The sequence below is a fragment of the Panthera leo genome, chromosome D1, assembly GCF_018350215.1.
Source record: "Panthera leo isolate Ple1 chromosome D1, P.leo_Ple1_pat1.1, whole genome shotgun sequence".
NCBI lineage: Eukaryota > Metazoa > Chordata > Mammalia > Carnivora > Felidae > Panthera > Panthera leo.
The window spans coordinates 39,081,385-39,106,159 of record NC_056688.1 but is presented as its reverse complement, the minus strand read 5'-3'; the positions used below and the strand labels follow the sequence as shown (position 1 = coordinate 39,106,159).

At 38.9% G+C, this 24,775-nt stretch overlaps 1 protein-coding gene across 4 annotated transcripts in view; it reads right to left on the bottom strand.

The window, feature by feature from the left end:
• MRE11 (MRE11 homolog, double strand break repair nuclease) overlaps positions 1 to 24,775 on the bottom strand; it is a 77,211-nt gene that overhangs the window by 20,109 nt on the left and 32,327 nt on the right. For all 4 annotated transcript variants that reach the window (XM_042904691.1, XM_042904693.1, XM_042904692.1 and 1 more), the window contains 5 exons: positions 22,626 to 22,726; positions 21,060 to 21,233; positions 14,002 to 14,064; positions 5,557 to 5,773; positions 4,268 to 4,351 (listed from right to left, as the gene is read on the bottom strand). In XM_042904691.1, coding sequence (XP_042760625.1) covers positions 4,268 to 4,351; positions 5,557 to 5,773; positions 14,002 to 14,064; positions 21,060 to 21,233; positions 22,626 to 22,726 — 639 coding nt within the window. The remainder of the gene's footprint in view (positions 1 to 4,267; positions 4,352 to 5,556; positions 5,774 to 14,001; positions 14,065 to 21,059; positions 21,234 to 22,625; positions 22,727 to 24,775) is intronic.

Below are 24,775 nucleotides of genomic sequence, written 5' to 3'. Positions count from 1 at the left end.
AAAAAATTCTGAATGGTATTTAATTGCTGATCACATAAAGAAGTAACAGGCAAAAATGGAAAAAAAGCTCGAACTCAGAGAATCAAGCAGAATCCTTTTTCCTGGGGACCTGTTGATCTGGACAAATGTTCACACTGGTCTTGACAGCTCTGTATAGAGAAAGGAAGAGCTATCTACAATAGGTCAAGGCCTGCTCAAGACAAGGTGGGGGTGGCTAATGCATTTCCTCCCTACCTTAAGCTGGGACCCCAACAGTTAAGAGGGAAGCAGATGTAAACAGGATTTTGCAAGTACATATCAGCAGGCTGAACCTCAAGTCATAAATTTAAACATAGTTTAATGTGGTCTAAGACTTGTGGTGCCCCCAGAGGCCTGGAGAAACAAATAGGAATCATGTCTGTAGGACCTTCCCTTCATCCCTGACCTCAAATTATTCCTGCTGAGATTTTTTTAGGGACAACAGATAACAAAACATGCAAGGAAACATGTCACCATACATGAGAAACAACAGACACAGGAATCAGAAACAGACAATAAAAAGAGGCCAAAGACATTCAGACACTAGGTTCTTAGACACAGAATACAAAACAAGTATCCTTACTATGTACACACACAAAATTACAGACAGGCTTAAAAATACCTGCAAAGAATTTTTAAAATCACACAGCATATTTCAAAAGAACTATGTGAATTTCTACCTCCACAAAAAAACCCAAAAAACAAAAAACAAAACAACAATGAAAATTAAACATTTAAAGAACACTTTTTAGAATAGGTGGGTGTGGGGAGCCTGCCTGACTCTGTGGGCAGAACACGTGTCTCTTACCTTGGGGCTGTAAGTTCGAACCCCACAGTGGGTTAAGAGTTTACTTAAAAAAAAAAAAGATGGGTCAATCGGAAGATCATACAGCACAGGAAGATAAAACAATGGAAGATACAAGAGAGATTAATAGTGACTTGGGGACAGAGTGATTCTTGTATTGATGTTAAGTGAAGACCCAGAAGGGAGGAGAAAAAGAAGAGCACCGGGGTAGCATTTGAAGGGAGAGGACTCATAGGAGTGATGAAAGACACCAATTCAGTTTCATAGAGCCCAATAAATGCTAAGCAGGATAAAAGAGAATCCCCTATCTAGATTCAATGTAGAGAAACTGCAGAACACTAAATACAGCTGGCTGGAGGAAAAACAGACTACCTGGGGGGGAAAAAAAAAGCAAGCTAACAAGCTAACATTTCCTAACAACAAAAGACTCATTTTTAAGTGATTAATTCTGCCCATTGGTGCCAAGGAAAGCTTCACGTAAAACAATTAAGCCAGGACAAAAAAAAGGCAGTTTGGGCTGAGGGACAGGTGGGTAATTTATAACATCTATGCCTCTGTGTCACATGCTAACCAATTTGTGGTGGCTTAACACGAAAGTGTACAGATTTTACTCACTTTGTTTTCCTATCTCTCTCTGCTTTTGTTTTTATAGTGAACATTTTGTAAAGGCCTACTATGTGCCAGACTCTTTGCTTCTCATCTTCAGAATAACCCCACTATGTAGAGACTACTACGTAAACAAACATAGAAGTGTGACTGACTTGTTGAATTCAGCCTACATCCTTTCTATGCTGCTCATTTTGATTTTTCTCCTTCTCGGCTTTATCTCAGTCCTGCCAAGAATGCAAGAGCACCTTTTTGGATGCCATTTCCTAAATGGCATCAAAGACAGCATGCTTTTGGAGTAAAGGCAAAGATCTCAGCTAGCTCTACTCAAGTACTGAATAATCACTGAGGAAAAATATAGCAACCGAACTTTCGATAAGAAGGTTAAGAGTCATTTACTTGATCTAATGTTTGTATCCTTCCTCCAATGTCAGTTGCCATCCAATAATGTGGAAAACTTCCTCTGACAGTGTAATAATTCACTTCCTTCTGGGGCAGTTGACTCTATCTTCACATTAATTAGATAGGTTACTCTGTATAATGCAAAGACTGTTCTATTGAGAACTAGTAGGTAGGTATCTAATCTTACCTTGTTCTGGAAACCAGTGGTACAACTGACTTTTGAACAACTCAGGGGTTAGGGGCACTGACTCCTGCACAATCCAAAATCCCCACGTAACTTCTGACTCCCCCAAAACTTAACTACTAATGGCCTACTATTTATTGGAAGGCTTACTGACAACATAAACAGTTGATTAACACTTATTTTTCACATTGTATTATATACTGTATTCTTACAACAAAGTAAACTAGAGAAAAGATAATGTTATTAAGAATATCACGTGGAAGGGAAAATACATTTATAGTACTGAATTTATCGAAGAAAAAAAAAACCACACACACACATATAAGTGGACCTACACAGCTTAAACTGGTGTGGTTCAAAGGTCAAGTAGTGACTAACTGCTGGTTCTGGAGTCTAGAGTCTAGGGAATGTGGGATTAATCCAAGTTCTAAAATTTCCCAGTTGTGAGACTGTGGGTAAGTTGCCTATCTTTTCAAAGCCTCAGTTCCCTTTTCTATAAAAGAGAGATAATGTCAGTATCTAACCAGAGAGCTGTTGAGAAGCATGCAGTAACTCTCTCATAAATATCAGCTATTTTGAGAATTATTGTTAGTGGTTTTATCAACCTAGTACAAATTGCTTAGCTGAGCTCCCCCACCTGTAAGATGAGGGAGTAGGTGAAGTATTCTTAAGTCTTCTGGGTCCATTTTATCAGATAATAAACTTAAATCTGTAAGCTTCTAGCCTTTCCAATCTATCCTTATTGGAGCTCATGGATGAACTTCATGGAAGTCCCAGAATCCTTTGAAAATGAGTGCACCTGCACTTGAGCACCTACTTAAGGAGAAGAGACACAGCTCTCATCAGATTCTTAAGAATCCATAACTCAAAAATATTTAACACCACTGCCTTTGGGACTATACAAATCAAACGTATTCTATCTTTCACAGGACAGAGTTGAATTTATATAAAGACCTAAATTCTTCCCAGGTTAGATATCTCAAGTTCCTTCTACCATTTCTCCTATTACATGGTTTTTCTTCTGAATGATCATATGTAGTTGATATCCCTCTTGAAACACGGTTCCAAAAGTAAGTACAGAGGGAGAACATCCTTGCTGCAAAGAGGCACTACTCCTATTAATATTGTTAAAATACCGTTAAACATGGACAGTTAGGAGGACCTGCACATATTTACTGACCTTAGTTTTTTTTACTTAAGTATGTGGTTAAACTCACATACCTCTCACAACTCTTTATACAGCCGTCCTTTTGAACATATATGCAGTTTACATTTACATTTGATAAATTTCATCGTGTAAGATTTAGCCCAACTCTCCCATCTGTCTAAAATTAATCCTAGCTATGAATGAGACAATAATTAACCTCAATAATAGATAACGTAAATAAAATGCATATGGCTACATATGCATTTTATGAATGCTAGGTAAACAAAAATATATAACCACATGTTTTAACAATGTTACTTTTAGGAGCCCCTGGGTGACTCAGTCTGTTGATTTTGGCTCAGGTCATGATCTCACGGTTCATGGGTTTGAGCCCCATGTCAGGCTCTGAGCTGCCAGCATGCGGTCTGCTAGGGATTCTCTCTCTCCTTCTCTCTGCCCCTCTCCTACTTGTGGGTTCTCTCTCTCTCTCTCTCTCTAAATAAATAAACATTAAGAAAAAACCCCAAACAATGTTACTTTTTTAAACAAACAACTTAGAGTGATCTCAAAATTTAAAAACAGCTTATTATATTTTTATACTATTATTAAAAATAGGTCCCCTTAGGTTGAGGTCAAATTTTAGACTATAACACATACACAAAATTAGCTTAAAGAATCCTAACCATAATTTCTCTTAAATACAGATTACATGACTTCCCTGTGCTAACAGTAGAGTCAGACCAAAGCAGCATAAGAAAGTAAACAATATATTAAGCAGCAGCTCTTTCTCTTTTGATCATTGCTGATACACTGACCAACTGACTCACTTTTCTAGGTCTTCATGATCCCTCTATAAACAGGAAATAAATTTGTCAAAAGTAAGGGATTATAAAAAATAATTTTTAAGGCTCACCCTTTTCAACAGCTCTGATGAATGGCAAAGACCTTTAAAAGAATAATTTATCCTGTAATCCTAACAATCCTTTTGACTCCCCCCAATGATGGCAACACAGACCGATGAGGTTTACTAATGGCAGATTCCTAGGTCTTCCTATGTTGACATTTATAAATAACTGCTAGATGATCATCTGAAGTCCACACTCACCATCTATAATAGACATATTTCTAGATGTTGACACAGCAGCCTTTGAACTTCTGCTTCGAGTAGAAGTATCCAGACTACTGCCTCCTGTTAGAATAGTGAGCAGTCAGTATACAGTACCGTCAATAGCCACGTTTTTTAAAAAACAATGCCAAAATGAAATGTAAATAGTTATGTCAAAACATAGTTTATGCATAAAAAGTCAAAGACATATATAGCAAGAAACACCTAGGCTAATCAATTTTCAAAGACTATATACTTCTATCACATTTGGTTTATACTGTTCCAATCAAAATTTAAGGAAATACTTTGTAAATTTAAGGATAATGAAAATAAATTATCATTAGAGGATGAGGATTTCTCTCCCTGGAAATTTTTAACTAAAATATTTTACCAGATTAAAATTCCTACAGATAAATATTTAATGAAAACAATTCAAAAATATTCCTAGAAATGATTTATATAATGCACCAGAAAGCCAGTGGATGGCCAATTTTCCATTATTTGAATTATTTAAGGGAAACAGTGACACATTACTACACTGATGGCAATTAATGTCAATGACTGCTTTAAGAGATCAAGTTGTTTTGGGCGCCTGGGTGGCTTAGTTGTTTAAGCGTCTGACTTTGGCTCAGGTCATGATCTCACAGTTTGTGAGTTCAAGCGCCACATCGGGCTCTGTGCTGACAGCCTGGAACCTGCTCCAGATTCTGTGTCTCCTCTCTCTTCCCGTCCCCAGCTCACGCTCTGTCTCTCTGTCTCTCTCTCTCAAAAATAAACATTAAAAAAAAATTTTTTTTAATTAAAAAAAAAAATCAAATTGTTTTAGGGTAGTTTTCTTTCTGCACACACTTTATGAAGCTACTTTATAAAAATGCAGGCATTTGTATCTTACAATAGTAACAGAAATAATAATCTTTATGACCTGGAGTTTGTTTCTGCTGCCAATGGTCATTAGGTAGCCATTTTCCTTAGCAGCTCGTATTTGCCCATTACCTGATACATGTGAGAGTAAATAGGATATTAAATGTATCCAAAAGGTACTGTGTGAGAAACATAGTGAAGTTCTTAAAAAAAAAAGTGAAGAGAAATTAAAACCTATGTGCACATGGCCATTAATATTTATGTAAAACACACATATCAGAACTACATAAAAGATGGACTTTATGTATTACAAAAGCAAAGTTTTAAAGGACTGCATCACTTAAATTCTGATGATAGGAATACAATCTTGTGTTTCCCATTTAATTGCCAAGTCTGAATATGTGTGAAAGACAGTACTCAGGGCTAACCTCTTCCTCTCTGAGACCCTCCTCTCGAGGCTGAACTCTGCCCTCTTCCCCGTCGGCCTCTTCCTCGGCCTCTTCCTTTGTTGGCTGCTGCTGTGATGTCATCATCAGAGTCATCAGCCATCTGTTCTGCCAGATCTATACTCATAAGGTCCTCAGCACTAAAGGCGGAAGCAGAGTCCTCGGACTGAGATCTGAGGGCTCTGGCCCTAGTCATAGCCTGAGAGGGAGAGAAGGGAAAGTACACATTAACAGACAATGCAGCATCCTAAGTCATTAGTCTGGTCACTGAGATAACATTTAATATTGTCAAACTGCCCACACCATTCTGTTTCACTAATCATGCTATAAAAATGTCAATCAGGAGAAGAATAAAAAGCTTAAGACCAAGAAGATGCAAATTTTAACTTGGGAAGAAACTGTCTAAAAAGACAAGTGTGAGGTTTAGTGAAATATTTTAACTCTGAAATGAACAGATTTTCTGATTAAAAATAGGGTAAAATAAAAGCAATGCTGTCCTGAGCTCTTCCCTTAAACCAATCAAAAGGTAACAAGGAGAACAGAAACAAGACACAATACACTTTCAATGAAATAAGAAATAGCTCCAACTTCAAAACACAAACTCTCTGAAGAGTTACCAGATATAACAAAGATCTGACCTGTTTGAGGAACAAGGGTGAGAAGAGTGTCAGGGAACATAGAGCTCTCTAAAATGGATCTATAGGTCTCAAGGGACCATGACTATAGTCTCTCTTGCTTGGAATAGAAAATCCTCAGTCTAAGAACAGGTGGCTAGAACATTTCTAAGTGCTCTATGATACCATAAAGTAAGCGGAGAGGGGTCTAAATGAGGAGATGAGAACAAAGCAGGCAGGGCAGAAGTAGGAGTAAAGTGGGCTGTGGGAGATCATCCACCTTCAGGATGATGGTGGACGACCTTAGCTTAAGGGAGATAACAGCTAATTCACTACACGAAAGGACTTGACACTGAATTACTATGTAAAAAACAAAACAAAACAAAACAAAACAAAAAAACCTTCAGGGAACACAACAAAAAATATAAAGAAAAAATAACAGAAAAAGATTTCAACTCATTTTTCTTGTCATAGATGAAGTATGGCGAATCCTCATTATTCCCGGATTCTATATTTGCAACCCCCAGAACGATCCTCCTGACACTTCTGCAGTCATCTGTGGACCTGCGCAGAGTGGCAAAAATGCTGAGTCTCCTGACGCACATGTTCCCCGATGAAGATGAACAACGGGACACCCTGCCTGCTTGTTTCTGCTCGCACACTTTAAACAGGTGTCCTTTTGGTGGCATATTTAGTGCCACGTTTTTCCACACTTTTGTGCTTTTGGTTGGTGATTCGTTGTACTGCTCAAGTGCTGTCTAGTGCTCCCAAGTGCAAGCAGGCTGCGGCGTGCCTTACAGATGACATACATGTCGTTAGATAAGCTGCATTCAGGTATGAATTACGGGGCCGCTGGTTCTAAGTTCAATGTTAGCGAATTACAATATATATATTAATTAAGATGTCTTTAAACAGAAACACAGATAAAAAGGTTATGTACTGATCAGCTGACAAAAATGGAACCAGTAGTTGGCAGGAACCTAATCCTGTATTTTCTCCTAGCAGCAATATGGTTCAGTATTTGCTAATTTAGTATTTGTGGTGACATAGAACATAGAACTTGTACTTTTTTTTAAAGTAGACTTAAAAGGAAAAAGGAGATCTAAATTACATAATTAATAAGACAGGTCTAATTGATACATGTTGAACTCTATACTCTGAAAATAAGTAATATACTTCTTCGCAAGACCTCCTGAAATGTTTAGCTAATATATCATAGGGTGTTAAGAAAAATATCAGTTAAGTTCTAAATAATTAACAGTATTATTATATTGCCTAATCACCATGAATACAATTAGGAGTTACTTACAATAAAGCAAAAACACTTGCCTCAAAACCTCAAAACTAAAATTGTAGAAATCTAGAAAATAATAAAAATACTATGTACAAAACATATGAAACAAATAAAGCCGTGTTTGCAAAGAAAGCCTACAACCTATTAAAAAAGAATAAATGCAAATAAGGAGATCTGGCATCCAAAAAGTTTAGACAAATAAAACCCATCCACAGGAAACTATTAGAAATCAATAATGAGGGGTGGCCTGGGTGACTCAGTTGGTTGAGTGCCCCATTTCAGCTCAGGTCATGATCTCAGGGCTAGTGAGTTCAAGCCCCATGTCAGGCTCTGTCCTGACAGCTCAGAGCCTGCTTTGGATTCTGTGTCTCCCTCTCTCTCTACCCTACCCCTCCACTTGTGCTCTGTCTCTTTCTGTCCCTCTCTCTCAAAATAAATGATCGTTAAAAAAATTTGCGGGGGGAGGCGCCTGGGTAGCTCAGCCAATTGGGTGTCCGTCTGACTTCGGCTCAGGTCAGGTTCGCACAGTTTGCGGTTTGAGCCCTGCCTCGGGGCTCTGTGCTGACAGCTCAGAGCCTGGAGCCTGCTTCTTATTCTGTGTCTCCGTCTCTCTGGCCCTCCCCCGCTCAAGCTCTGTCTCAATCTCTCAAAAATAAATAAACGTTAAAAAATTAAAAAAAAATTTTTTTTAATTTGTTTGTATAAAAAAAAACAATGATGGTACAATCATAAACAAACACATTTTAAGCAAAAATCATTCAAATTAGCAAATTTAAAAACTGGTCCTCTGGGGCAAAACCATATTGATAAAAATCACTAACTTAACAAGAAGGAAGACAAATATACACCATTAGAAATGAAAGTGGAGGGAAAAAAGATCGACAGAAAATTCAAGAATCCTGACAAATACTCTTCAATCCTAAGTAACTGGAAAAATAAATGACCTAAATGGATCCAAGAACAGGTACACAGTCTCAACAGACTAATATCAAAGAAAAATCTGAGAAAACTATTAAAGGAGCAACACCTCTGAAAAGGACCACAGCCAGAAAGTTTCACAGGTAAAGTCTATCAAATCTTCAAAGAACAGACCGTTCCACTGCTATTCCCATAGTACAGAGCATAAAGAAAGCTTCCAATTTATTTTTGTAAAGCAGCATAACATTGGTACTGAAAAAGTGACAAAGGACTGCATGCACAAAAGAAAATTACAGGATCTGACTTATGAATATTAAAGTGAACAAAGAGAATCCAGGAACATACGGAAAAACCATATCAGGTATACCCATTATCAGGGGGCTCACAAAGTGATAACAAGGATGGGGCAATAATAGGATATGTTTTAATATAATTTATCAAATCAATAAATAGAACAAAGGAGGAAAAGTCCCACATGTTTATCTATACATGGGTCAAAAAAGCACTTAATTCATCACCCATTCTGGATTTGAACAAACCCCAAAACCCTTCTTTTGCATGACAAATACCCTAAATATGCTATCCCCTCACCACACAAAGAGTGTGTGCACACTTTCATGTGAGAGAGACCAACGCCCTTGGCACAAAAACAAAACAAAAATTTTGGGGCCAAGAACATGACCAGGTGTCTCATATAAATAATTTATAAACCCAAAACCACTCAGAGTCACTGGTAACAAAAGCAGTACGGATTAAAAACAACAGCAAGAGACAATTTCTCACCCTTCAGATTTGTAAAGATCAAAAGGGTAGTGGGGCACCTGGGTGCTCAGTAAGTTAAATGACGGACTTTGGCTCAGGTCATGATCTCATGGTTCATGAGTTCGAGCCCCCGTGTGGGGCCCTGTGCTGACAGCTCAGAGCCTGGAACCTGCTTCAGATTCTGTGTCTCCCTCTCTCTCTGACCCTCCCCTGCTCACACACTCTCTCTCTCTCAAAAATATTTTTAAAAAAATTAAAAAAAACAAAAACCAAAAGATGAAGTAATACATCATGATGACAAAGATGTGGGGAAATAAACACTCCCAAATACTGGTCATGTAAACTGGGGTGACATCTCTGTAGTGATGGAAAGGTATCCAGCAAAAATCTAAAATGCATATGCCCTTTTATGATTATTCCTTGGAACAAATTACCCACCATCCATTTCCAAATTTTGTACTTTGCCTTTGTCTAAATACTAGACCTTCATTTTATCATCTCAAACATTACATTAAAATAGTTTAACTCTACTTTTCTGTGCAACAGACTTTGGAGTTTACGAATATATTTGAAGTACATTACTTCTAAGAATTAGTTGGGGAATTCTAATTTACCTCATGAGTGTAGGCCCAGAACCATTGTTAAGTGCAGATCCACTGGTAGGACAATGTTTTCAGGTGCTTTTTTGATGAGATTCGAAAACATCCTATCCTGGTATTACACCTTTTTAAAAAAAAAATTGTGGCAAAATATACAAAAGTAACTCCCCATTCCCTACCCCATCCCCTAGTTATCACTATTCTACTTTCTGTCTGTATGAATTTGACTACTCTAGGTATCTCACGTAAGTGGAATTATACAAGCAATCATCCTTTTACGTCTTACTTCACTCAAGATATTTTTGAGTTTCGTCCATGTTGTAGTATCAGAACTTCACTCCTTTTTAAAAAAATTTTATTTTTATTTACTCTGAGAGAGAGTGAGAGAGACAGACAGAGAGAGAGAATTCCAAGTAGGCCCTGCACTGTCTGTGCAGAGACACGGGACTTGAACTCATGAACAATGAGACCATGACCTGAGCTGAAATTAAGAGTTGGACGCTTAACCAACTGACCCATCCAGGTGCCCCACAATTTCACTCCTTTTAAGGTTAAATGAATAGTCTGCTGCACATACATACCACATTTTATCTGTCCATCAACTGTTACTACCTTTTGATTATTGTGAATAATGCTTTGAGCATGGGTGTACAAATACCTGAGTCCTTGCTTTCAGTTCTTTGGAGGTAAATACCTAGAAATGCAACTGCTAGATCACGTTATTCTATTTTAAATTTTTTGAGGAATTATCCTACTATTCTCCACAGAAGTTTTATATTCCCACCAGCAATGCACAGGGTTGCAATTTTTCCATATTCTTTGCAACACTATTTTCTATTTCTGTTCTTTTTTTTAACGGTCATCTTAATAGATGTGAAGTGAGATCTCTTTGTGGTTTTGACTTACATTTCCCTAATGATTAGTGATGTTGAGCAACGTTTCTTGTGCTTATTGGTCACCCGTTTATCTTCTTTGGAGAAATGTCTAAGTCCTTCATCCACTTTTTAAGTTGCGTTTTGTTGTTGTGACCAAGTTTTAGGAGTTCTTTACATGTTATGGATATTAATCATTTACCAAACACATGATGTGCAGATAACTTCTCTCATCGTATGGAGCGCCTCTTCACTTTGTTGACAGTGCTTGGCACTATAGTTTAGAAGGGGATCAACTCTGCCTCCGATTCAGGTAAAGCACAGGAAACTAGAGGCTGGGAAAACTATGGACTACATGTTAGACTAAGAATAGATTTTACATTTTTAAAGGATTGTTTAAAAAAAAAAAAAAACAGCCACCACCTACACAGAGAAGAATATGTGGCAAAGAGCATAGATGGCCTGCAAAGCCTCAAATATCCACTGTTTGGCCTTTTATTTAAATGTGAACTTATATTTAAAGAAAATACTTGAGAGCTTTCCAATGCGCACAAGAGCCTTTAAAGCCTCTTGGAAGGACTAATGCTTTTGTCTGTTTGTTTAAATAATTTAAGCTAACCCCCACGGCTGGAGGTTATAGCTTGGGAAAGTCTCAAACTCCATTACAAAGCCTAAGCAGTATGTTGAATGAAGACCATTTGTAACATCCTATGGCAATGCTAACAAATTACTTAGGAAACCCCGATTACCTGCTAATGTCTTAAAATATAGCTGAAAAATCAAAACTTAAAAGCGCTTTCTTCTGAAAAATTCCCAAATGCAATCTGTCATGTCCATTATTACCTTCCTTGTATAAAATATTCACTCTTATTCTTTAAAAGGTTAATGAAAAACTGAATTTAGTGGCTCCAAACACAAAGGACGTGCCCAGAAATACTTCCGTAACCTGTTAAATTGAAACGGTTAGTTAAGTTTACACGATCCAAGAATCAGGAGTCATTTCTTTCCTGTAGCATTCACTCTTGCTACTTAGCAAACTCTTTTCTACTTGAACGGAACTCTGTAGGTGAATACAAGCATAAATGTGGTAAGGGATCCCTAATCTATAGCCTCCTCTTCTTAGCTCCCCAAAACCATCTTGTAAACGGTAAAGCAGTTATACCTGTGCTTTTTAGGAACAGTGATTTTCATGTGCTGCACATCAAAAACTTTGAGAAATTTTGTATTTTTAGCTATTCACTTGCCATGAGTTGTATTAATGTCATGATGATACAGAGTTGTGACAGGATGTGGTATGGTGGAAAAGTCTAGACTTGAAGGTAAAATTTCACCCCACCAGGTAACCTTTACTGTGGTCTCAGTCTCATTTGTGAAATGGAAACTGAAATAGTGTGATACACCTAGAGAAAACTCAATCAATAAAAATTTCATAAATACCATTTGCCCTTTCTCCTTGAAAGCAGCAAAGAATAAAACAAAGTAGGCAATGTGTTCTGTTTTTTCCTACATTCATGTAGAAGTGACTCTGACATCGGGAGTGTTGAATGTGAAATTTAGTGGATGGTGGTAGCTTTTAGTTCTCTGATCAATTACTGTAGGCTATTAATGAAAGGCAGGAGGTAGGAAAAGCCTGTAGTCAGTATTGGCCCTACTGCTAGTAACATTAGTTTATGTTGTAAAATCTCCCGTATTACACGATGGAGATGGTGCTAACTTTTACAACACGAAGAAGCCAGTGAAACTCACAAAACTAGGCATTTAGAAGATTATCTTTGCATATCTAAAGAAAGTTTACTAAGTGAGTTATTACACTTCACATTACTACATATTCTAATGAACTGGGATATAATTTGGGGGGGGGGGCAACTCCCCCTACCATAAGCTCAGGTCATCAAACTTTTATAGGAAGACAGAAAGAAAAAAACCACAATAACACCAAAAATGTTACTTTCCTACTCCTTAATATTCCACATAAGGTGCATTACTGGATCAGCTTAAAATGTAAAGTAGCCAGTATGGTATGACAGATATTGAAGTAAATCAGATGTAGACTTAGAAACTGCATTTAAAAAAGAAAAAATTCTATCTAACGGCCTTTAGAGATGGTACTGAAGAATTATCTGATAACTAATCTTTCCTATGTCAGGATCTAAAATTGCTTCACATTAAAGGCTGTGTCGTATTACCTAGTAGTCATCACTAGATCAACCACTATAAACGGACTCCTTTTCAGAGGACAAAAAAAGGAAATTCAGAGTCCCCATCTCCTTAGGCAGGGTTCTTTTCCTTTTTAGTATCCCAGGTATTGACTTTTACCTAAGGAGTGTGCATAAAACAAGGCAAAAAATATTTAAAGGTGGTGGTGATGGGGGTGGGGGGGTGGGGTTTCCATTAATTCCTTTTTGCTTGTACCTGAGAAAACTGGAGTTTGTAAAAGTTAATGAGGGATGTGTCAAGTGCTTCCGCACCTTCCATCTCACCACCTGTCAGGGGCAGTTCTGATTAGGAAAATGACAATGGACTAGCAGGATAGTTGTATTAATTCAGTGAGGATGACACTTCCGGTCATGATAATGTTTAACAATTTTCTTTCTACACACATCTGCCTCACCTACTAAAGTGAATCTCTGGTGGACACGAACCACATGCTTTCCACATCTGTACTGCTAACGCCAAAAGGACGGCAAGGTTGTAACAGATACGGATGAAAGCAATCAAGACAAAGTCCCAATAGTAAATCAGTTATAAGATAACCTTTAAATACTACATAGCAACCATAAAACACGAGGGACAAATGGGAAAATAGAAAAACATGTTTCAATAGTGAATTCACCAAGTACCACATAGAGGCCCAAAGTTTAAGTAAATGGTCGTTAACCAGAAGTTCCTAAACTGCAGATTGAGAAAGACAGCATTGATGGTGATCAAGCCCATTTCAACATTTTAGAAAGCCCAGAGGACACTGTGTATTTACCTATGGTAATACTGCTAGCAAGACCCTATGTTTCTTCCTTTTTACCCAAAATAATACCAGCTCGGTAGGGTTAGATTTCATCTTACACTGGTTAAGATGTTCTGATCACAATTATGTATTATTTTGATTAATAAGGGCTCTTGTTGCATATGTCCCCTGCCCCCACACAATTAAATCAGTTTTAGAGGAGAGCAAAAGGGAAAAAAGGGAATGTCAGCGAGCAGAATACTGGTAGGGTGAGCTGGTGTAAATCAAAGGCAGCTATCCTCGGCCAATCCCTGCTCAGTCCATCAATCAAACCTCGGTCCTGTGGACTGATTCCTCTATAAACAAACCTACTAGTCATTCTAACTTAAACTGACATATAAGCACAAGAATTTACAGCAGGAATTACCTCTCGAACTTCATCATCTTCTTCATTAGTGTTTTTTTGCCTGCTTTCTCTGAAACGGCGTACCTGTATTAAAACAGAGTAAATCATAAACATGTTGCTTATTCCTATCATGTAAATATAAATGTGCTACAATTAAGAAATGCTTTCTAGGGGTGACTGGGTGGCTCAGTCAGTTAAGTGGCTGACTTCAGCTGAAAGTCATGATCTTGCAGTCTGTGAGTTCGAGCCCCATATCGGGCTCTGTGCTGACAGCTCAGAGTCTGGAGCCTGCTTCAGATTCTGTGTCTCCCTCTCTCTGCCCCTCCCCTGCTTGCTCTCTGTCTCTCTGTCAAAAATAATAAACATTAAAAAAAAAAAAAAAAAAAAGAAATGCTTTCTATTACAACAAAAAACTTGGAAATATAAGTACAGTTTTGTCTCACAAAACACTGATTAAAAAATCGTATTTTTCTAGTGACTTACATTAAAATTTCAGAATTGTACTATATAGGCCCTAAGCAAAACTGTATTACCTCCTGTCGAAATGTTCCAGATCACTGAAAAAGTCTATCAAACTGCAGAAGAAAAAATAATTTAACACCTATGGGTGCTATACTTCAGTAAAATAGTTAAAAACAAAAATCTCTTCTTTCAGAGGCTTGAAGTATTTATTATATGGCTCAAATCATTCTTAGGCACTTGGGTGTAAGAGATTCAGGAGGCTCTCTGAAATGGTAATGCGAAGTGCGTGGGCCTCTAAAGATCACTTTACTACTGAATGTTTACCATTGGCTGATAATGGTCCCGGAACCAAGAGGGATACTACAGATTTTTTTTTTAATTGTTGCTCAACAAGGCTCTTATAGTACAGTTACATAATTAGAGAAAAGCTCTATTTGTTTAATAATTTGTTTGGCATCTATTTACTAAGCACCCATTATGTGTCCAGCACTATAGGAACTGAGAATACACTGAAAACAGCTACAAACTCTGTCCCCCAGGAGTACAATTGTGTGTGCGCGCAAGTGTGTGTGTGCGCACGTGTGTGTAGCCAATAAATGAAAACAAAATAAGAAGTTCTATTGCATTTTAGAAGGTGGATTGGATTGAGTTAATTTACAACTAGACAGAAAACTCTAGGCTCTTCTCTGGGGAGCCTTTAGCTGGGGCCGTTTATTTACTGATGGTTTTCAATCTGCACAACCAGGTTTGAAGCGTGGCTTGACTATGTGACCAGAGGGGTATAAAAGATCTCCTGGGACCTTTTGCACAGATGTTGGTGTTCAATCCAGGGACTACTGTGTGGATACGACGACATGGGGAGCTTATACATGCCTGGGGTCTCCCAAGTCCCTAATGTCTGCCCATACTTTTTCTTGATGCACTAGATCCTTTGCCTTTAAAGAAAAACCTTAGGGGTGCCTGGGTGGCTCAGTGGGGTAAGCGTTTGACTCTTGATCTCAGCTCAGGTCATGATCTCAGTTCGTGGGTTTGAGCCCCTTGTGGGGCTCTGCGCTGACAGCACTGACCCTGCTTGGGATTCTGTCCCTCTCTCTCTGCCCTTCCCCCACTCTCTCTCTCTCAAAATAAACTTAAAAACAAACAAACAAACAAAAAAAAAACCAAACCTTAGATGAAGAATGCTCAGTGAAGTCTGGAGTTCTTCAAATATCTGAATCTGTGAAATCCTGGCAAAAGACAGTAAGTATGCAGAGAAAAATAAAGCAGGAAGAGGATGAGCAATGCTGAGAGGTCACATCTGAATAGGATGACCATGGAAGGCCTGAGAAGGTAATTTATGAACAAAGATTGTAGAAGGAAATGAATCTTGCAAATGATTAGGGAAGAACACTCTAATCAAAGCAAACAATGTGTTTTGTAAAGGCACTGGGGGCAGAAGTACGCATGGTGTGTGTAATAAATAGCAAGGAGGTTGCTGTGGCTCAAGCAGACTGGATGGGAAAAACCTAAGGGAAAGCCAGACTGAACAGGGCCTCGTGAAAAACTACAGGGGCTTTTTCTTCATGCGGGAGTGACTGGATCTGAAATATGTTAGGATCACTGACAGGTGAATTGAGAATGGGGGGGTGGAGGAAGAGCACAGGTAGAAAAAGAGAGAGGAGTTTGGAGGGTACTGAAAGAATCTAATCAAGAAACAGCAATGCAGGTTGGACCACCGGTAGTGACGAAGGCGTGAGAAGCAGATTCTTTATGTATTCTGCAGTAATGCCACAGGACATTTACAGAGTCAGGACACAAGTGACATAACGGGAAGAGTCAAGGATCACTTCAAGGTTTTTGGCCTGAGCAATGGAAAGAATGGTGTTTCCACTAGGACACGACACAGAGTAAAGGCTGAGAACAGAGCAATTCAGATTGGGGAGTGTTAGCGGTTGGAGAGGTCTACTAACCATCCAAGTAGAAATGTCTAGCAGGCTGCTGGCCACAGAAATCTTAAGCTGAGAGGAGAGGTCTGGGCTAGACTTTTGAAAGTCACCACCAAACAGATGGAATTTAAATCCAGGCAGCTAGATGAGATTATAAAGGGAGTATGCAGATGAAGGAGAGCTCCAAGGACTGAGTTCTAGGGACTCCAACAAAAGAGGTGGAGAGATGACAAAAACAACAGAAGCAGAGAAGAGGACCAGAAGACTGTGGGGTCCAAAAGCCAAAGGAAAAAATGGCTTCAAGAAGAGTTCAACTGAGATTTAAGATGAACTGACAAGTGGATTTAGCAAGAGAAGTCACTGGTGACTCTGAATGAGCAGCTTCACTGGAATGATGGGGTCAACCCACCTGGACGATGGGCGTAAGGGAAAAGGGAGGGAGAAAAATCGGGGCAGCAAATACAGAAAGCCCTGAAGCAATTCTGCTGTAAGAGGGAACCAATGAAGTAGAGTAGTTGCTAAAGGGAAATGGGACTGAAGAGGTTTATTTGCTGTTTAAGCTGAAAGAAATGACAGTGTCTGTCATGATTCAGGAGAGGGGATAAAATTGTTTTTTAAAATGGCACAGTATGTAATAGTGCTCTAGGTGGCATGTGCCTCACCAAAAGTGCTAAGTCACTCAAGCAAGAGAAATGAGTCAGTAAAAATACTGTGTAGGCACTGTGTGCCCGCAGTGCTCCAGGACTTTACACGTATTGTTTTCACCCTCACAACAACCTTGACGGAGGTTCTGTCATTATCCCCATTTTACGTATGAGAAAACTGAGGTGGAGAGTAGTTAAAAAACTTACTGATGGTTACACAGGTACTAAGGGTTTTGATTTTGAACACAGGCCGCTTGGTCCAGAGTCCGCGCTCTTAGCTAATACATAGCCCATCCCTCATGCACCCTCTCAGGAGTCATGACATCTCTCCGGGTTGGAGATGGTTTTTTGCTTTACTGTTTTTTTTGTTTTTTTTTTTTTAAAGAGTAGTTTTAGGTTCATAGAAAAATTGAGAGGAAGGTACAGAGATTTCCCATATACCCTCCTGACTCACACATGCAGACTCCCCTATTATCCATGTCCCCCTCTACCAGGAATTGGGACATTTGTTATAACAGATGAGCCTACACTGACACATCATAATCACCCAAGTCCATCAGTAGTTTTTTGTTTTTTTTCAAGATTTTCTTTTTAAGTAATCTCTACATCCAATGTGGGGCTTGAACTTACAACCCCAGAGAGATCAAGACCCTGGCAGGCTCAGTCAGGCGGCCCCCAAAATCCATAGTTTATAGTTCACTCTTGGTGTCATATATTCTATGAGTCTGGAAAAGTGTGTAATGACATGTATCTACCAGTATAGTATCATATAGAACAGTTTCATTGTCCTAAAAATCCTCTGTGCATTTATTCATCCCTCTTCTTGCCCCTCACTCAGCCCCTGCAACCTCTGATCTTCTTGCTGTCTCTATGGTTTTGCCTTCTTCAGAATGTTGTATGGTTGAAATCGTACAGTTTACAGCCTTTTCAGACTAGTTTTTTCATTTAGTAATACGCATTTAAATTTCCTCCATGTCCTTTCACAGATTGACAGCTCGTTTCTTCCTAGCCCTAAACAAGACTCCCTTGTCTGAATGTTTCACAATTTATTCACCCATTCACCTACTGAGGAACATCTTGGTTGCTCTCAAGTTGTAGCAATTATGAATAAAGCTGCTATCCACATCTCTGGGCAGGTTTTTATGTGAACGTACCACTTTCAACATCTCTGGGTAGATATGACTGCTGGATCATATGGTAAGAGAATATTAAGTTGTTTAAGAAACTGCCGAACTGTCTTCCAAAGTGACTGTACCACTTTGTATTTCCACTGGCAACGAGTGAGCATTCCTTTTGTCCACATCCTCACCAGCATTTGGTGTTGTCAGGGTTCTGGATTTTGGCCATTTTAATAGGTGCACAGTGGTATACTTCACTGTTAATTTGCATTTCCCTGATGACATAGGATATACAACATGTTTTCTTTAAAAAAAACTTTTTTAATGTTTATTCATTTTTGAGAGACAGAGTGCGAGTGGGGGAGGGTAGAGAAAGAGGGAGACACAGAATCTGAAGCAGCCTCCAGGCTCTGAGCTGTCAGCACAGAGCCCGACACGGGGATCAAGCTCATGAACCGTGAGATCATGACCTGAGACGAAGTTGGACGCTCAAACGACTGAGCCACCCAGGAGTCCCTATTTTTTTTCTTTAATTTACTTATTTATTCTTGGGAGAGAGAGAGCACATGTGCTCGTGACCGGGGCAGAGGCAGAGAGAATCCTAAGCAGGCTCTACGTAGTCAGAACTGTGAGATTGTGAGAACTGTGACACCATGACCTGAGCCTATCAAGAGTTGGAGACTTAACCGACTGAGCCACCCAGGTGCCCCTAGAACATGTTTTCATCATAAACTTACTTGACATTTGTACATATTTGGTGAGATGTCTATTAGGTCTTTGGTCCATCTTTTTTTTTTTTTTTTTTCAAAATTTTTTTTTTTTCAACGTTTTTTTATTTATTTTTGGGACAGAGAGAGACAGAGCATGAACGGGGGAGGGGCAGAGAGAGAGGGAGACACAGAATCGGAAACAGGCTCCAGGCTCCGAGCCATCGGCCCAGAGCCTGACGCGGGGCTCGAACTCACGGACCGCGAGATCGTGACCTGGCTGAAGTCGGAGGCTTAACCGACTGCGCCACCCAGGCGCCCCTTTGGTCCATCTTTATATCGGGTTACCTATTTTCTTATTGTTGACTTGTAACAGTTATTTATATTTTTTGAATAATAGTCCTTTACCAGATGTTATCTTTTATAAATATTTTCTCCTTAGATCTGTTGCTTGTCTTCTCATTCCTTTGACACTGTCTTTCACTGAGCAGGTTCTCATTTTTATAAAGTCCAGCTTATTAATCCTTTGTTTCATGGATCACACCTTTGGTGTTGTATTTAAAAAGTCATTGCCACACCCAAGATCATCTGGGCTTTCTCATACGTTATCTCCTAGGAGTTTCACAGTTTTACATTTACATTTGGGCGGGATGTCATGTTTTATTTTTAGCAATTAATTGAGAAATGCATTCCTGCCAAAAATTTATAAACCCCATACACCCAGTGTCACAGTGTGAGTGATTTTAGAATGTGGAATACTTATGCTGACTGTTGAAGTGCTTGGCATGGAACATTACAAGTTGCATACTGACATCACAGGAACCATGTTGACTGACTAAAAGCACCAAAATCAAAGTCAAAGGGAATGAGTTTTAAAAATAATGTTTTGTTCTTCTGCTTAGAGGGAATCTGGAAGATACAGAAAATGATCCCCTATAATCCCATTACCTGAATATAACAACTGATAACGTTTGAAATATTTTCTTTCATTCTTTGCATGCATACACACATTCATATATAAAATAAAAACTCACTGGCACCATTCTGTATGTAGTTTTAAATCTTCGGAATTCTTTCCCCACATAACATTGAAAATATTTTTCCATCCTCTTCAAAAGTGTAATTTTTAATAATGCCTGCATAGTATCTAGTATGTATGTGCCAACATTTACTTCAAAACATTTTCCAATTTTCCCACTGTAGACAACACTTAAATTACTCCATATGCAAATCTCTATCTCACTGTTGTCTTGGGAAAATTTCCCAGGGCTGAGTTAAAGGTCAAATCTTAAGCCTCTTGATGCACGCTGACAAAATGCCTTTTGGTGCAGTAGCTCAATCTTGATACCCTACAAGCAGCATAGGAAACACTTTCCTCAAATTGCTGTCACTTGGACAAATAAAAACTACATTTGAGTTTCATTTTTCTTTCCTTTCTTTTTTTTAAGTAGGCTTCACACCTGGTGCAGAGCCCAACGTGGAGCCTGAACTCATGACCCTGAGATCAAAACCCAAGGTGAGATAAGAGTTGGATGGACACTTAACTGAACCACCCAGGCGCCCCCAAAATACATGAGTTTCTTTGATTATCCTCGGCTAAACACCACTTTCATACGCTTACTACCTGTTTGTATTTCTTTTGTGAACCACTTATTCATGTCTTTGTTCATTATTCTATGAAATGTTTACTACTTTTCTTAAGACTATTATAAAGGTACTACAATAACATTGAGTATCAACCTTTTTTCTGCCCACAAATATTTTCTCCACGTCAGTACATTTTGATTTTTTGATACTTTGAGACATGCAAAAATTAACAATTTCTATGCAAACTTAGAGCTTTTCCTTTGATTCTTCCACTGTTTTTCTGCTTACAGAGAATGCATTTTCTAGATGACATTCAAAATCTCAAACAAAGCTTACTAAAAAACTGAAAATCAGAACAGAAATTTTCACCCTATACGGTTTGTCTTAAAGCATTTTCATGATCTTTGGGAGAAGATGCCATCCATGGGGAACAAAGCTAACATTTAATGGGTAGCAATCATGTTTCAGATTCTGTTCTAGACCTTCTCTACTTTTAATTCTCATTTTGCGATCTCAATTTTACAGATGAGGAAACTAAACACATCAGAGAGGTTAAACACTGGTCTATCAGAAAGGAAGTCAGAGGTACTTTTAAGGAGAGAGTATCCAATTAGACTTATCCACCAAATGAGTTACCTCTTCGTCGATTTTATCTTCTAAGGCATCAATATGACGTTCTTTAAGAAATCGCTGTGTTTTTTCCAATTGGTATTTCACTAATTCCTCTATGGCATCTTTTTCTTCCTTGTCCACAAATTCTTGTACTGCTTCGCCCATTCCCCTTTCGGTTAGAAGTGAGAGCTGCACATTCTATAAAAGAGGTACAAACCACTGCCACTGGATGCAGAAATCAGGATCTATTCCTTACCAAATAATTCTATCCGAGCAAGAAAAATTATAGTCTAATGTTACCAGGGGAAAAAGACAAAAAAGTTATCTAATTATTGAAGGGAAAACAAAACAAAACAATGGGCAGTAATTAAGCCTACTAACAAATATTCAGGGCTAGAAAAAGCCAAGTAAAAACCAGATACAGGAGTAGTGTAAAAGACAGGAAGAATGCAGAGGCCCTAGTGGTTGGGATAAATGGTCCTGAAATGGTAACCAATGACTAAGAGACTAGGTTAACCAGTGCAGCAGGCAGAATGATGGCCCCTAAACATGTCCACATCCTAATCTCTGGGACCTGTGAGTATATTATAAGGCAAAGGATAATTGAGCTTACAGATTACTAATCAGCTGGCCATACAATTGGGAGGTTACAGGGACTATGCAAGTGGGCCCAGTGTAATCACAACAGGGGGTGAGAGGGAGATGGAACTGGCAGGAAATGGCCAGAGAAATAGAACATTGCTGGCTTTGGAGGTGGAAGTAGCAGGCTGTGAACCAACAAATGTGGACACCTTTAGAAGCTGGAGAAGATAAGGAAATGGAGTCTCCCCTAGAGTCTCCAAAAAGGAACACACAACCCCACTAATACCTCGGTTTTAGGCCAGTGAGACTGGTGTCAGATTTTTGACCTACAGAACTCTAAGACAATAAATCTGTGTTAATTTAAATTATTAAGTTTGTGGAGACTTGTTTCAACAGCAATAGGAAACGAATACAGCCAGATCTTAAAGTGACATATACTCATGCCAACAAAAAGTCGCTGCACCGTCCTGTGGCTATATTCCTCGAGTTCTGAAACTACATCCGGATGTGACAAAAGTAAATCCTGGATTCAGAAACATTCGGTAGAGAAAAGAAGGAAGAACAGAACAACATCAACAACAACAGCCACAATAATAATACCATCAAGCACTGATTTTTCTTAATGTAGAGTAACTATACATGAGTATAATTCATTCTTACCCTACTTACTTCATAGAGAACTTGTGAGGATCCTCTACGTTTACTTATTTATTTTTGAGTGTTTATCGTTTAAGGAGAGTGAGAGAGAGCGTTTGCAAGGGAGGGGCAGACAGAGAGGGAGACAGAATATCAAGCAGGCTCTGCTGGCAGCACAGAGCCCAATGCAGGGCTCGAACTCACAGACCACCGTGAGATCATGGCCTGAGCCGAAATCAGTAGTTAGGTGCTTAACCAAATGAGCCAACCAGGTGCCCCTCGTTTCAAGTATCAACTATACATGACCCAAATTCAAGTCTGCTATCATAAGATAGCCATTATTCAAAATGTAAACTGTAATTAAGAAATTACCTTTTCCGCAGTTTGAAAATACTGTTTTACAAGGTCTTCTACTCTTAGAGTTGTGCCTTCTGAAGGTTTTGTGATTAACTTCCCTAAGTTGATTTCTTCTCCTAGAAAAAAGAAGTCCGTGGAAAAACAGTAGCTTCCATTACAGTGTTAAAGTACCCAAACTTATGGCAAGTCTGGCTCAGTGGAGGCGGAATGGCCAGACCGTATCAACAATCAGCTTGAGGCATTTTGAGGCAAAAACATGGCATTTCTACTGACAGCTGCAGTCTCCTCCTCAAAGCTCGTATTTTTCCACATCTCCAAGTACTACGTCTCCTACAGCACAGGGTGGTCTTCAGACCTCTGGGGATCTCCAAAACGACTTCAAGGGATGTTCAGGGACAAAACTACTTTCATAACACCGAGATGTTATTTACCTTTCCCACTATACTGACAATTACAAAAGCAATTTTGGGTAAAATCGCCAGTTCCTCATTACAAACCAAGGCAGCAGCTTGGAACTCTGCAACAGTCACCACCACATACGCATAGCTCAAAACAAAACAAAAAGACAGCCAGTTTCACTCATGAATGTCTTAGATGAAACTATAAAAATATTGATTTAATTAAATCTCAGCCCTGAGGTATATGCCTTTTTAATAGTCTGTGAGACAAATGGGATGTATGCTAACAGCACTTTTGCTGCTTTCTGAAGCAGGATAGTTGTTGCAAAAACAGCAGGTGAAGAATAAAAAGAGTATTGGGTAGGAAGCCAAGAAGCATAGGGTCCAGTATCTACTCTGCTGGTAACTCTTGTCAGGGAAACAAATATTAGCTGTCTGACATACTGGACCTGGCCATGAAAACCCAATGATAAGACAGGATCCCTGCCTGTGAGAACAAATGATTACAATTAAGGTGGGAAGTGCCACATGAGGGAAGAACAGAGAATATGACTCACAGGAAAGAAATGAATTAATCTTCTCAGAGAAGGTTGAAAATAACGTGCAAATATCAAATGCAGCTATATCATTTGAATCAAGACCTCCAGAATGAGTAAGATTCACAAGGCAAAACAGGAAAAAGAAAAAAAATTTGATGCAGAGGGAAAAATACGTGCAATGGCCTAGAGGGTAAAGAGGCACAAAGTTCAGTGTGCCTCTTGCAAAGTACTAGAGACAAGTAAACAGAAATCGTTTCTAAATTTCAAGACAGAATTAACATCATGACTTCCTAAGTATGAAGTCATGCCAGACACTGTGATAAGACCGTTTACACGCAGTGTGTCTTCTAATCCTTAACCACAGTTCTGTGAGGCAGGCTCACGTACTATCCTGATTTCACAAACAAGAAAATCAACCATCAGATAGGTTATGTACTTTTGTACAATGTCACACACGTAGTTAAGAAGCAGAGCTGACCAAAATAACAAGAAATGCTTTCAATAAAACACACAAAAACGTTGTTTTTTTTAAGTTTATTATTTATTTGGGGGGGGGGGGGGGAGAGAGAGAAGAATGCCAAGCAGGCTCTACACTGTCAGCATAGACCACCATGCAGGGCTCGAACTCACGAATCGACAGAACATGACCTGAGCCAAAATCGAGAGCTGGATGCTTAACTGACTGAGGCTCCAAAGTGCCCCTTCTGTTTTGCAATTTATGTTTAAACCAAAAAGGAATCATTAGAATAAAACTGACTATGGATGAAACTCAAGTAACAACATACTATTTCTATATTCTGTATTATTATGATCTCAAGGGATTGATAAGGATGGACAATTAAAGAAAACCATGATCAATAAGCAACTAGTTAAAATCCATAGCATAAGAAAGTAATTATCTGACACAGATTTTTTCCTAAAACAGTGTTTTATGAGTTCCACTTAAATACCTCAACGAGGGGTACCTGGCTGGCTTATTCGGTTAAACATCTAACTCTCGATTTCGGCTCAGGTCATGATCTCATGGTTCATGAGTTTAAGCCCAAAGTCTGGCTACATTGTGGGGCTACGTGCTAACAGCACAGAGCCTGCTTGGGATTCTCTCTCTCTGCCCCTTCCTCCACTCGTGTGTGTGGACTCTCCCTCTCCCCCTCTCTCTCAAAATAAATAAATATCTGAACCAATGTTTCAGGTTGAATTAATAGCATGGAAAATTTGGTCACAATTT